Raw genomic sequence first — 14,430 nt, forward strand, 5'->3', positions numbered from 1 at the left:
ACCAAAACCAGGTATACACGCTCAATAAAGAACTAGCCAAATAAAACCTTAATACTTTCCTTGAGATAGCACAATCATGCCAAATGCCGCCACCACGCTATTGGACTCCGGATCAGCAGAAAACAACAGGCCCTGTAGGCCAAGCCAGGCCCCAGCTCCCCCACAGAAGCAGGACCGGCTGCAGGGATCTGCTGTCTCCAAACCTCACCAGAAGGGAAGAGAGAAAGAGGGTTCTTTCTCTGTCTATTTATATGTTTAGATTACATAAAGGAATAGGATGGAATACTTTCTTTCTTCCTTCCTGGAAGGCCTAATACTTAAAACCATTATAGGTATCTTTAGGAACAGTGAGAATCCAAATAATACAAGGGAGATGCCACATAAGAGTGCTTTGCACCCCTCTACACCAAAATACACATACACAAATCTTGGATTGGAAAGGTAACCATGACAGAGAACTGCACAGGACAACAGAAACCCTATGCACCAGGCAAGAAGAAAAATATGGTGTGGTGGTAACATTGCAGCAAATCTGAGAAGACCTATGTCATGCATCCATAGGTTTTCAGCTGCCTAAACTGTATCAGCAGGATCCTAGCAAGTTTATCTTGACTAACTCACTTAAAAAGTGCTGTGCTAGATAAGGATCATCAAACTACTGTGCAGACAAATGTCATCCCAGTCTTGTCATGTGGGTAGCCCTGCTTCAGTGAGCTTAATAGGAGGCTCCTGGTGCCTTTGTATTCCTCTGCACTTTCCTCAATAAGAGGCTTCCATTCCTGTACACATGCCAAATGGCGACTGGAATTATATCATCAGAACAATTTTTTTTCATAGTTAATACAAGAACTCATGCAGAATCATAGATACTCATAGATATTTTTCCACAGCTTTAATAACAAACTATGCTGTGTTTTGTAACATTGATCAACATCAAAAGGCCATCACCTATTATCCATTTGACAGCAGAGGAGAAATTTTATCAGAAATATAGCTACATTACTCAAGAGTAACTAAAGTTCATGGAGTGACTCTTCAGGCCAACCTCAAGTTACAATGACAAGTTTCACAATGTTGTTTAATCAGATTCCTGTCCCAAGAAATGAAAGGTATAATATTTCAGACATTATTTAGTCACATATGCACTTTTATTATTGTTGATCTAGAACAAACACAGCTTAACCTCAAGTGCTTTCTTACAGCCATGTTCTTTAACTTTAGACTTTCTTTCCACAATAGAAAGGTAGTTCAGTATAATACAAGTTCCCAAGTACTTGCTTAGTACTGTTTACCTTACCATCAGGAGTGCAATCTGGGAGGGAAAGGGGAAACCCGGGAAAAAACCCCAGGAGTTCTGGGGCATTACGATTTTATTAATTTTATGGAGCATGCCTTTGACTGCACAGTATTCACTACTATCACACTACATGAAAGTATTTGTGTCCACCTTGCATTTGTCATTGTATGTCAGAAGAGAATAAGAGCTTGAAGAGGTTTAACAAAACCCCCCAAAAACATTAACTATATCCCTAGTTAGAATCTTAGTTTAAGACTTTGAATCATCACAGACTCCTACTCTGTGAAACAAGTGCAGATAAAATCCTAAACTAGAGGTACTTCACTCCTTAATTCAATCTAGTAAGTGTATATTCAGGTATGTTTGTGCTGCATACAAATATGTACATACAAATATGTACACAGGCATACAGTATAAGAAGCTAAAAATTACTTCGTTAGAAACATAAAATTATAAATAGTTGTTTGTAGCCACCATGTACTTACTATTTAGTTGAATCTGATAACTGATATTCCCGTCGTCTATCGTAACACTCCTGAATTCCAGGGTCATTCCATAAACTTCTTATTGCATCTACATACGGGTTCTCAAAACTTGACACCTTCTCTACATCGACTTCTCGAACTAATAGTGCATGAACCTAATTCAGAACAAACAACACAGTAAAATTTACTTCATTTTCTATGTTTGCAGAAAGCTCATATACAGTGAACAAGATTAACAGGAATAATTCTTTGCATTGGTCATATCACCAATATGTACGTGCAATTTGAAAAACGAAGTACCATGAAGATGGTTGTGAAGATGAAAAAAGGAGATAACCATCCTAGAGAGCTGAAGTTGCTCCCAAGCAAATTGTATCTTCTTAAGACTTCTTTCTTTTGGGACACAATAATTGTTACCAAAACATTGAAACAAAGAAAAAAATCAAAATGACAGACAAAACTGAAGGATTCCGTAAGTACCACCAAATTCAAAGTGGTCATTAAGCTCTAATGACTGCTAGTTCAGCTCTAACATTCCACAAGCAAAATTCAGATGGTGTAGGTGACTTTTCAGTCCAATACACTTTTGACAGCAGCAGTCGACATTTTCCATGGTCTTCTGGGAATATAAGACCACTTGTAACAGTTTCCACATTATTTGCCAGAAATCTTACAAACACTTAGTCAATTCTTTTTAGCAAACCATATCTCCTTCATCTAGGATCTTTTTCATTCATTTCTCGAGTATTAAAAAAAATATTCCAGAATAAGAAAACTGGAATTTTTGAGAATGGTATTTGATTCTGAAACCATGAAATCTGAACCTGAGGAGACACCAAAATAGCTATCATGTCTCCTTCCTCATTCCCTTCAGAAAATTGCTGTTAAAATAGTGTTAAAAACTGATTCTGAGCTTCAACAGTGTTATAGTTTTACGCTGGTCTTTCTGAAAATACTCTTTTGCCCATCATCCTTTGTACACTTATGAAAGTGTATTTTTTTTATCTCTAGGCCTAATCATCTGAGTCTTTTTCTTATTACCTTCATAATTTTTTGAAAGGTCTAATGTTTCTTAGGGTCTAACTGGGCCAGCCAAAGAATCTGATCTTGTATTGCCCTCTTTAGATGAATCAACCATTTGGAGACTTACAACAGTGGATACAATCAGTGTATCAACCAACAAAAAAGGTGCATATTTTTATATTCCTTTTGATACAACCTATGTAATTTTCCCAAAACAGCACTCCAACCTACCAGAATGAGGGGGATCAGGCAGAAATGCAGTCTATTTCAAAAGAAACTCTTCTGGGATCTTAAATCCATGGGAGAAAACAATATGCTTGAGACCCAGCAGGCAAGGTTGCATCACAGCAATGATCTCTTGACTAGCTGAATTTAAGGTGCCCATTTAAAGAACTCTCTGACATAAGAGGAAACATCTTCCATTTTGTAGACAAATTTCCCAACCCAGCCAGAAAAGGCCTGTGGTTGCTGTGCTTGGCTGTCAGTAAGGAGAGGATCAAGCATAGTGATATCTGTTAAGCCTGGATAGTATAGTTTACACTATACTGCAAAATTGAGAGCAATGGCATGTGACCAGGTCCAAGTAGTCCAGGAACTGAATGGAAGTCATCACAAAGACACCATCATGACCATACATTTGTCTCTTTTGTGGAGGATGAGGGTGGGGAATCTTGATAATGTAGTTTGAAAGCAGAAATGATTATTTATGTCATTTCAAAAACATGAGATTCAAAAATTCACAGATTTGACCTTGGTAACTTGTAATCTCTAAGTGTGGTCCATACAAATACTTTGCCTTACAGGGCTGCACAGCAAGCTATTCTGCTTTAGAGACTGCAGATACTTGAAGCAGATGTAACACTGTGGTGGTGCATTAACTACCCCCCAACCCTCAACTCCACACCTCTGTCTCAGGAATGCTCTTACTGAGCTTATCAGAAACACTGTCCATTCCCAGGAACTTAGTGTTGCCTAACAAACCTGGAACATTATTTGCCTTTTGCCTGAATCACAGCCCAAGTGGAAAAATACTGTTGTTACTTTTGAGGAAAATTCTAGTAATTACTGACCTACATGGAGACTGACAGATGACTGCAGCCAATCATCTCACCCAAAGGAAGGCATGGGAGGTGGGTGCAATTTAAATACACAATTTAGATCTCCATAAATGTACTTAAGTTTCATTTATCCTACCATGCTATCCTAAATTTTCCAATCCACTTTTTACAAACAAAGGGTTTTAATAACAGTTAAAAGTTTTTTTTCGATGGCAGGTCGAAGAGTAAAAAGTTATCTTCCTCTCTGATACCTAATTCACTCATAGTGAATAACTGTTAGGTTAGAAAGCTAGCTAAGTTAGAAAATTAAGTATGTAAAAATATGGTTTCCCTTCATCAAACAAGAGATGCCTTACTATGAGATGGAACATATGTGTTGGTTATTTACGGAAAGGAAAGCTATGGGATGGTGTGATTACAGTAGCGCAGTCTGGATACTGTTCAGAAATAAACAGATCTAAAGAGCCCAAAGCTAACACATACTTGTTCTCCCATGGCAAAGCAGAGCATGAGGCAAGAGCTTTTACCACTATTCACCCCTTTCCTCTCAAAACCCCATACCTACTGTAATGCTTTCATCACCTGAAACAACTTCTTCAGCAAACACTTCTGGCAATCAAACTCTACAGAAAAAGCCAAATTTTCCAAACAAAGGAGAAAGTAGGAAAAGCATGGGGGAAAAGAGAAATGAAGCATCTATTAGCTATTCCTTCTCTTTCAAAAGGACAAAGAGGCAGACGAAATAAACTGAATCACTTACAGTGATTTTAGGTAACTTCTACTTTTAAAGTCTTTGCTGTTTCTTCCTTTATGAAGAAGGTTAGGTTTTGGATATTTATTCTAGTTTTGTTCATAGTAATTCTAGGCAGAGCAATTTACAAGAAAACTCTGGTAGAAGAACTGACAACTCAAAATTTAACATGACAAAAATCTTCCTGAATTCATATATCTAAATTGCAAGTACTGACTTAGTTTTTTATTATATAGCACTGTATTTTAACAGTGTAAAACACTACACAAGTACCACTAAGTGCAGTTAAATAAAACTCCCACAACACCGTCAACATTTCCAACAGAGAAAGTGTAATCATATTAGTGGTCAATTAACAGCAACTACTGCTAAGTTATTACTACATTTGAGACTAAGATTTAGCCCTGTAAGAGAAAGTAATTGTTACCTCCAAATGGTAACAACTCTTTTATAATTATTTCTTATGAGGTTACTGACAGAGTACAAAACCTGATGTGTCTACAACAAGCCACAGGTATGTTAAATGTTGTATCATACCATGCCACTCTGATGCCCATACACGAACACCTACTCACACTTCTTCACACATCCCAGAATCTAAACTATCACTTCAATTTAGAGGAGTACCTCTGTGATTTCCTGAAGGGAATTTTCCTTCAAGTAACAGGTTTCACAGCTTTAGCATAGCTTTCCACACCCAGCTAATTTAGGTCCAGTTCCCAAATGTACAAATTAAACCCTTACCTTAGAAAAGTTTGAAGGAAAAATAAGAATGTCTTTCGTTGTAAGACCCAGGAAGCTTCCCCAATAAAAGTAAAGACACTGCCTTTTTATCTTGCTACTAGTATTTATTTTTTTTTCCCAGTTGTGTTTCTTCTCTGTTTCAAGGAAGGGGTTTTTTTGTTTTTGTTCTAATGTGCTATTTAAATGTACTATAAATGTACTATTTAATTTCAAGAGAATTGTTTTAGAACAATATGCCTTCAGAATGGGAAAGAGGGTAATTATGAAGAAGAACTATATAGTTTTACTACTTCCTTTAATCAAAACACAGCAGAATTATACATTTCAAGCAGATATGATGTTCATTCTGCCTAAACACACAATATATGGAAAGCATGGATTGCTGCGCATTTGTAAAATCTACACTAGTCACACAAGAATACCCAATGAAGCCACATGACTTTTGCATCCTGATATTATGAGGGTGAGGAAGGAACTGATTTAAGACTTTAGGAAAAGGATTTGTTGAATTTATTTTTGCAGTAATAGGAAAACGATGGGATAGCCAAAGGTACTTGGAGATATCTGATCCTACACAACCTACTTCAACAGCGCAACACGCTGAAAAAGTTCTAACAACTCAGCACTATTATTAAGAAAAAGGTTCATACTTTCTCTGTTCTTTGGCACTTCAGGACTACATTAATGGTGATTAGATTTGCACAAGACCTCCTTTCCATCAATGGGTTGACATTTCACTACCATGAAGCACTTGCATTCTTCAGCTATTTGTGTGCATTTAAATTAAGTTGAGTTTTACTAAGTTACTCTAATATTTTCCTGACCTACCACAGTGGTTAACTATGATAACAACAGCAGTTAGCCGAATAAGCTGAGGAAATAAAAACATTTAATGCCAAATAGGTCTTTCATCTTTCCAGTAATGGGTCAGTCATCTTTTTTTTCCTGTAAAACAGCGTAAATCTTCAGAACGAAACACTAGCCAAATCTCTGAGGGAAAGCTTCATCAATCAAAAAGCTTCTCTCTTCTGTTGACTTTGTATGGAGCAAAAATGCCCAGAGAGCGTCCCAAATGAAGTCAGAAGACTGGCACATCATCTTCTCCTGGACAATTCATGACCTCATTAAAAATGGAAGGGTAAAGCAACCAACAAGCACATGTTTTTTAATTGCCTGATTTGTGATAAATGTGCAGTGTCAAGGAAGCCCCCACAAACCATGGATACATGAAGATGCTACAAGAAAAGACACATACCTTCTTTTCATTTCCTTTGTTAGTTATTTTATATGTCCCTCTGCTTTGAAGAGCAGGTACCACCTAGGAACTTGAGGGGACAACCACCCCAGAAATATAATACTGCTACAGGCTACTGTTGTCCTGCGACTGAACTGAATTATGAATCAGAAACTGCTATCAAATCTAAAATTTCTCTCAGAAAAAACTCCATACCAGGACTTCAGACATAGCTGACAGTCAGATAAAGAAAAAAACAGATTCAACAGCAGAAACTAAGACAAAAATCATCTGTCTGCTGCCAAATGTCTGCCAATGGTGGTTTTTTTTGTGAAGCCCCCAGAAGACTGAATTAATTCTAATGGACTGATGGACAATAAAAGCAAAGTACAGCGAAGAACTAATTCCTTGTTTCCTTATACTGCTATTTAATATTATTGCTAAAAACCATTTCCTACCTAGCTTTGTTTGAGATCAAGTCACAAGATAAAGTAGGAAAAAGAGAACCTTACTGACACAGTTGGAATGGAAAAGATAGTAAAATAAATATAATAGTATCACTTTCCTTAAGCAATGGATCATACTATATGATATGAAAAAGATGAATGAAAGCTAAATTTTCAATCTCATGCATGAAGCAAGCTCTAATTTTCTATGGCAGTTATTTTTAAACAGCAGAGATCTACCCAGACAGCACATTTAATAAGTTCATTTCCAAAAATTACATGTGCAAACATCCAATAATTTAAGGAAAATCTCAGAACAGAGATCTGAAACAGCTTCTGATCCAAAATGCTTGTTTGATAGCTAAACACTTTCCTGCGCATCCTACCACGCAATTTCCTTGTCTTTATATTATTATACTAAAATGCTGATGTGACTGTAAGTGTTCATAAACACAAGCCTTATATGTTCCTGCCTAAAAATCATACCACAATTTTCACTAAATATCTCTAATTTACAATGTTTTACAGTTTGGTAAAACATACTAAGACATGGAATCATAGAATCACAGAAAATCCTGAGTCAGAAGGGACCCAAAAAGATCATGAATTCAACTCCTACCTCTGCACAGGACAGCCCCAAGAATCACACCATGTGCCTAAAAGTGTTGTCCAAATGCTTCTTGAACTCTGGCAGGCTTGGTGCTGTGACCACTTCCCTGAGAAGACTGGTCCAGTACCCAGCCCAATCTTTTTCTAATATCCAACACAACTTTAGGACATTACCTCAAGTCCTGTCACTGGTCACCACAGAGAAGAGATCAGTGCCTGCCCCTCCTCTGCCCCTCATGAGGAAGTTGTAACTGCAATAAGGTCTTCCCTCAGTCTCCTCTTCTCCAGGCTGAACACACCAAGTGACCTCAGCTGCTCCTCATATGGCTTCCCCTCAAGGCCCTTCACCATCTTCACTGCGCTCCTTAGGAGGCTCTCCAATAGCTTTGATCTTGCTTGTATTCTGACACTCAAAACTGCACACAATATTCAAGGTGAGGCTGCATCAGTGCAGAATAGGGCAGGACAATCACCATATTCCAAAATTTCAGCTACAGAAAGACAATACCACAGCAACTTTGGATAATCCCAATGCTTTCTGGTAGGTTGAATTGAAATGTATAAACTAAGGAGGTATATTTTAACACTTAAACACTGCAGCTGCCAGTCAGTATGTGCTATTTATATATAAGGCAGCCAATCCCTGCTCTTAGAGCAGCATCTTCCTCACCGTGGCTCCACTTGCAACATGAAGATATACACAACTATGCAGGCACAAAGAGAGAAATAAGGGTGCATAATAGCTTCTTTGTTCCTTAACAATGAAAGGGTGAAATCTCAGTTGGATGAACTGAAATCCATCAGAATTTCTGAGATTAGTTTACACAGAGCCTTTCTAAATTAACACCTTAGTAATGCCCTCACTGGGCTGCTCAAATGCTTAGAACACTACACAAACCCTCAAATGAAAACAGAACATACATGTTACACTCTAAATATTACCCAACCCTCATGGCTTTTCGACATCTTATAATGATTCTATGACCAAATTTGTTAAGCAGCGAAACATCCACAAGAAGTAAGATATGGAATAAGCAAACAGTAGCTTTGCAGGTAAACTCTTCCATTAAGATGGGAAATCTATGCCATATCCCAGGAACTGCTCAAAAAATCTTACATTTCCAGGTTACCTACCATAATTGTAGTATGACGGAGCATTTGTTCACTCTCATGAAGTCCTAATTACCAAAGTATCTCCAGTGTTTTGTCTGTGTTTAGTATATAAGGCAATTTACCAGGCATACAGGCATTTCAGATATAATGGTATTTCACAGACTTCAGGCTTGATGAAAATTACAGGTATAAGTTTGTTTTTCAAAAATAAACTGAAATTTAAATGTATTCTGATCTCTCAAATTATTTGACTACTTATAATTAGTAACATCACAGTAATTTCTAATCATCTTCTATTCTCTGTGCTCCTGGCATGTGAAGAAAAAACAGCTAATGTGAAAAATATCTGTCTTTGGAAGGGATGGGGGGGAGCATCTCGCACTCTCTCTTCACTACACAAGATCTAAGTTCTACAGGAGATAACGTTATAGTCTCCTCAATTGCAGTGATGAAACAGGTGAAAAAGGGAAACAGAAATTTCACCTTCAGATTTTAGTTACTCATTCTCCCCTTATATTTCTCACTAGATCTCGTTGTTTCATTTTTAGTTATAAAACAGAATATGCAGATTTGTTAAACAAAAATTATAGCCTCTCTTTTTTAAAAGTTTCATACCACTAACTCTCCAGACAGATTCTCAAGACTTTCAGCTACTGTCTTTCTTAACATGGGAGATCGTTTTAAGCGTTACAACTGTTAAACATCACAACTTTACTTGTTGTTGACCGCATAGGTTGTTACACTCTTCAAACACTGGCATGGTTAAAAAAAATGGCATGTTCAGAAAAACTGAACAGCAGATTGCAATCACCTACTACAAAAAATCATAATTAATATTTACTTTTGTGTGCATGGCATGCTACATTTGCAATAAATTATAAGTTAGGCACTTTCACATCTCCTGCTGGTAATAAATGTAGCACCGTAGCTGAAATTTTCACACACTGGTCCTGAAATTGTGTAGGTAGTGAACACTTTCCTGATGAGTGCTGTAAAAATGTGTCATTTTTGGTTTTGAGGATCCTGGAAACAGAAAGAGCTTTATTTTCTGGAAAACACTTCTCCTTTGCAGATGTGGGGAAATTCTACTGCTGACTTTCAGAAACATCTTGAGGAATCAGCCAATTGCCACATCCTTTCCCACTGCTTTAGCAACTCGCCTCCAAAGAACTGGTTTTGTTTTGTTGGGAGACAAGGTATTCTGCCCTGAAATTGCTCAAGATAGCCTGCCTAAACATCTGCTTGTTTACATTCACTTCTCCTAAAATACTTAAAAAAAACCCCCACATGTACAATTATATTCTAATTGCAAACAACAGCTTCCACTTCAATTATAGGAGTCATTTATATACATTTAACTGCTTGATTAGGATTATTATAGCTTGTTTTCCAAGCTTTGCTGAATTCTGTTTTAAAGGAAACAGAGCAACAAGTGAAATACAATCCACCTAAGTAAAGAGAGAGCACTGGATTGCAAAGTTATTTTGCAAAGTTACTACTGGATTTAAAAACTAAACACTCTCAGAATGTCATGTTTTGACTTGTTTTCCAAATGCTATTTTTACTGACAAAATTTCAAAGGTTTTCAACAGCTGACAAAATTCTGGGATTAACACTTCAGTTCATATAAATCCTTAAGATTCCCAAAGATACAGTGGAAATTATCTACTAAAGTTTTGAAATAGTTCTAAATGAATTGTAGCATTTGAGTTCTAACATTGCTAATAGGAATATAAAACTAAAAAATCTTTTTCTCTTGGACATAGTCATTAGCAACAAATTACATCCTCATGAAGTCTTCACAATTAATAACTGACAAGGCCAAGTAGGTAAAATAATTTTCTAGTAATAAAATCTATTAACAAATTTAATTGAAATCTGCAATGACAGAAACTAACACAAACATTTCAGATTTGAAACAGTGTAAACAAAAATTGGTGACAAGATCTTCCCTCACAACAGTTTTTGTAGCTAACATGAATTACCCAAATTACTCCCTATCTATAAAAAGATAGTGTATCATGAAATGTTTACAAAAACACATTCAAGCATGGAGCTCTCAGCAATCTGGTCTAGTGAAAGGTGTCTCGGTCCATGGCAGGGAAGATGGAACTAGATGATCCTTAAGGTCCCTTCCAACCCAGGATATTCTATGATTCCATGCATATATAATCAGATTTTCAGAAAAATATCTATGTCCTAAGCTTCTTTGCGTGTGTGTGTGTCGTTTTTTTTGGTTTTGTTTTTTTTTTTTCTCCTGAGGACCAGTTTTAAGTTGCCATCTTCAAACAATTATTGTGCAGTAATCTCATAGTTAGTTTACACATACATATAAGAAAATATACCATTGTTTCTAGAGCTAGCTAAACCAGAGCAAAAATGAGAACTCCTGGACTGCTTCTCAGTGTTACTCCAAGTGAAACGCCACGTAAATGTCACCTGAGGTACCGCATCAAACTTTCATGCAGTAAATACAGAGGTGGGAGGGGGCACAATTATATCTGGTAAACTCAAAGAACTGTCTATATTCAGCTGTTATAAAGTGGAGAAGACTTAAAGCTGTTTTTAACAGCAGTGAGCAGAGAAAAATGCCAAGCCCAGATGCATTTTCCTAAGGGATGCATTTTCCATTTCACCACAGTTCCTCACACCATTAGTTATTAGAAAGGGCTCAGAAAGTGCAGTGCCATATCTGACTTGGCCGTGTTGATTCTCATGGAGTGAGATGATCATTTTGAGGAACTTGGGGGGACAACCTAAACATTCCAAAATCTGCCACAGACCTTTCCTGCTCACAGTATCGAAAGCCTTGCTGAGGTCAACAAAGGTTACATAGAGACCTTTGTTCTGTTCCCTGCACTTCTCCTGCAGTTGTCTGAGAACAAATACCATGTCTGTGGTACTTCTGTTGGCTCTGAAACCACACTGGCTTTCAGGTAGAATTCCTTCTGCTATAGTGGGCATTAGTCTGTTCAAGAGTATTCTTGCCAGGATTTTGCCAGCAGTGGAGAGCAGAGTAATACCACGGTAATTTGTACAGTCTGATTTAATACCTTTCTTCTTATACAAAGTGATGATGACTGCATCTCAAAGGTCTGACGGTAGTTCGCCTAGTTCCCAACAGCGTAGTAAGAACTCATGAAATTTAGCCTGTTGTATTGGCCTTTTTAGCCACCAGCGTGTTTGTGTCAAACATGGGTAGAGACCTTTCCCTAATCTTCGTTCGCAAAGCCCAGCCATGATGACAGTTCCTCACCACACATGTGATTCAATCGCGTGTGCCTGACAAGCTCATAATCAGAAAACAGTTTTCAAAGTATCAGACCACACGGTAACAAACCAAAAGTGCCCCCTCATAATCTTTCCTGAAAAGCATTTTCAACCTGCTTTGCCCAGAGATAAATAATTATTTTTAAAAAAATAATCTATAAACCAGAGGGGATAACTTTCCAAGAAGCTAGGAGAAGTCAATGGCAGTTTTAACGAGTCTTTCTTCTACTTTGTATTACAGCATCACAGGTTTTTAGACCTTTATAACAGGGTTTCACTGTTTTTGAAGAACAGTGCTCAACAGAAGTCTTGCAAAAGGCAAATTTTTCCACCAATTTTTTGTATAGTGCTTCAGTTGAATTTATGGAATTCCATTTTCAAGCAAAAGAACTAGCTGTACTTCACAAACCTCTGAGAATACAGTATCTCAGTCAACAGTCAATTGCAGTACAACTCAGTGCATTAAAAAAACTTAAATAGAAGGACAATGCTTTAGTATGTCAATTCTCAGTTAAGAAGTGTACCAATGAACAGAACTCCTGCTGAGCCTCACTCCTGAACAAAACCTGAGTCCCACACAACAGACTTCCTAATAATCAGAGGAATAACAGCTTTGCTTGACTTTGCAGATTCAGATAGCTAGAACTGAAAAGACTATACACCTTTTCACTGACTGGAGGTCACGGCCAGTTAATTGAGACAGTTTAGAAATTCAGCCATCCCACTTACACAAAGAATCTGCAAAAATTGCACTGTAATTAAGATTCAGAGAAGAACCTATGAGATTGTCCGATGACACAGGGAAATAAACAGCAGGTTCTTTTTAAGGGAATGGCTTGATTTTGGCCGGGATAGAGTTAGTTTTCTTCTTGGGAAGTGGTAGTTTTGGATTTAGTATCAGAATAATGTTGATAACACACTGATGTTTTAGTTGCTGCTAAGCAGTGCTTTACCCCAAGTTAAGGACTTCTCAGCTTCCCATGCTCTGCCAGTCAGCAGGTGCTGAGAAGATGCTGAGAAGATGTTGAGAAGGGAGGATGTCCAGGACAGGTGATCTGGGCTCACTAAGGGATATTCCATGCCACAGAATGCCATGTTTACCATATAAACTGGGGAGAGTTGGCTGAGTGGATCTATCACTGCTGGGGGATGGGATGGGCATTGTTCAGCAGGTGCTGAGCAACTGGACTGGGTCTCTCTTGTTTCTCTAGGGTTTTAGTCCTTTCTTGCTCTCCTTTTCATTCCTATTACTTTATTTTTGTTATTATTGTTACTATATTTTATTTTGCTTCAATTATTGAACTGTTCTTATGTCAGCCCATGAGGTTTACTATTTTTTTCCCTGATTCTCATCCCCCCCCATGGGTGGCATGATCAAGCAGCTGTGTGGTACCTAGCTGCCAGGTGGAGTTAAACCAGACAAGGAATCATGTCATCATGTATGTGTTTCAATACAGAAGTGGAAGTATTACATGAAAAATAATCGTCTATACAATTCTTACTAATTATAATTGTCAAATGTGATAAGTTAAAAAAAAAGGGGCACTGAAAAGAAAAGCATTTAGCCTCCATATTTTTAAGCCACACTGTTTTATTTTTAAAGGAGCAGAGTGCCCTCTGCTGACTAATACATAACTGCAGAGGCAGTTATTTCAAAATGGTATTTTTTGTGTTTCTAGAAATATCAGAAGACTGGGAGGGTCCCTTTCAAAATAATGAATGATTCCAGAAGGAATTTTCCTTTGTAAAAATTGCAACTAACTTAAATGGTTGCATTTGTGTGCTGTCCAACCATGAAGATTGTCTTTCTAAACAATTACCTCATTTCTTGGAATTAAAATCTGAAAATGAGCTTCAGACCTGCTGTAGGCATGCAAAGCTACACAACACCCTATCACCTACTTCTTTTGAGCGTGTTCGTTAATCCCTTGATGTTTAGAGTAATGAACTGGCAAGACCGAAGTAAGGGGGTAAAATGTAGTTTCATATGAAAAGCTGTCGTTTAGAACAGGGTCACATAAGAATGAATTTAGCCTCAAGATGGTAAAGATAGCAACCCAACATTATTTTCTCTAGAGAAACCACAGACATACTGTACCATGGTGATGAGTAACCATTTGAAACATGTCTTGAGGGAGAATTAAAAAAAGTTTTATGCCATTTGTGACCTAAAAAAGTGATAGCTTCTTTATAAATTAGGTACTATCTTCTCATTCCTAGAAACAGACTAAATAAATCTCTACTGGTTTGTATCAGATGCCAAGAAGAGTTTATTTAAAGGAGGATGGGAAAACACTGCTGACTCCTCTTTCAAGGTTTCAGGCAAAATACCAGTCTCCTGGAACATGCTGCCAACTTATATCATCAGGAAGGAGGAAGAATGAACAATAAAACACATCT

The 14,430-nt window shown here is 37.4% G+C and overlaps 1 protein-coding gene across 2 annotated transcripts in view; it reads right to left on the reverse strand.

Moving 5' to 3' along the window:
* Positions 1 to 14,430, reverse strand: part of GNAQ (G protein subunit alpha q) — a 124,201-nt gene that overhangs the window by 43,247 nt on the left and 66,524 nt on the right. For both annotated transcript variants that reach the window (XM_018080960.2, XM_008934208.3), the window contains one exon: positions 1,783 to 1,937. In XM_018080960.2, the coding sequence (XP_017936449.1) occupies positions 1,783 to 1,937 (155 nt within the window). The remainder of the gene's footprint in view (positions 1 to 1,782; positions 1,938 to 14,430) is intronic.

The sequence above is a fragment of the Manacus vitellinus genome, unplaced genomic scaffold (assembly GCF_001715985.3).
Source record: "Manacus vitellinus isolate BGI_N305 unplaced genomic scaffold, ASM171598v3 scaffold_50_pilon, whole genome shotgun sequence".
Lineage (NCBI taxonomy): Eukaryota > Metazoa > Chordata > Aves > Passeriformes > Pipridae > Manacus > Manacus vitellinus.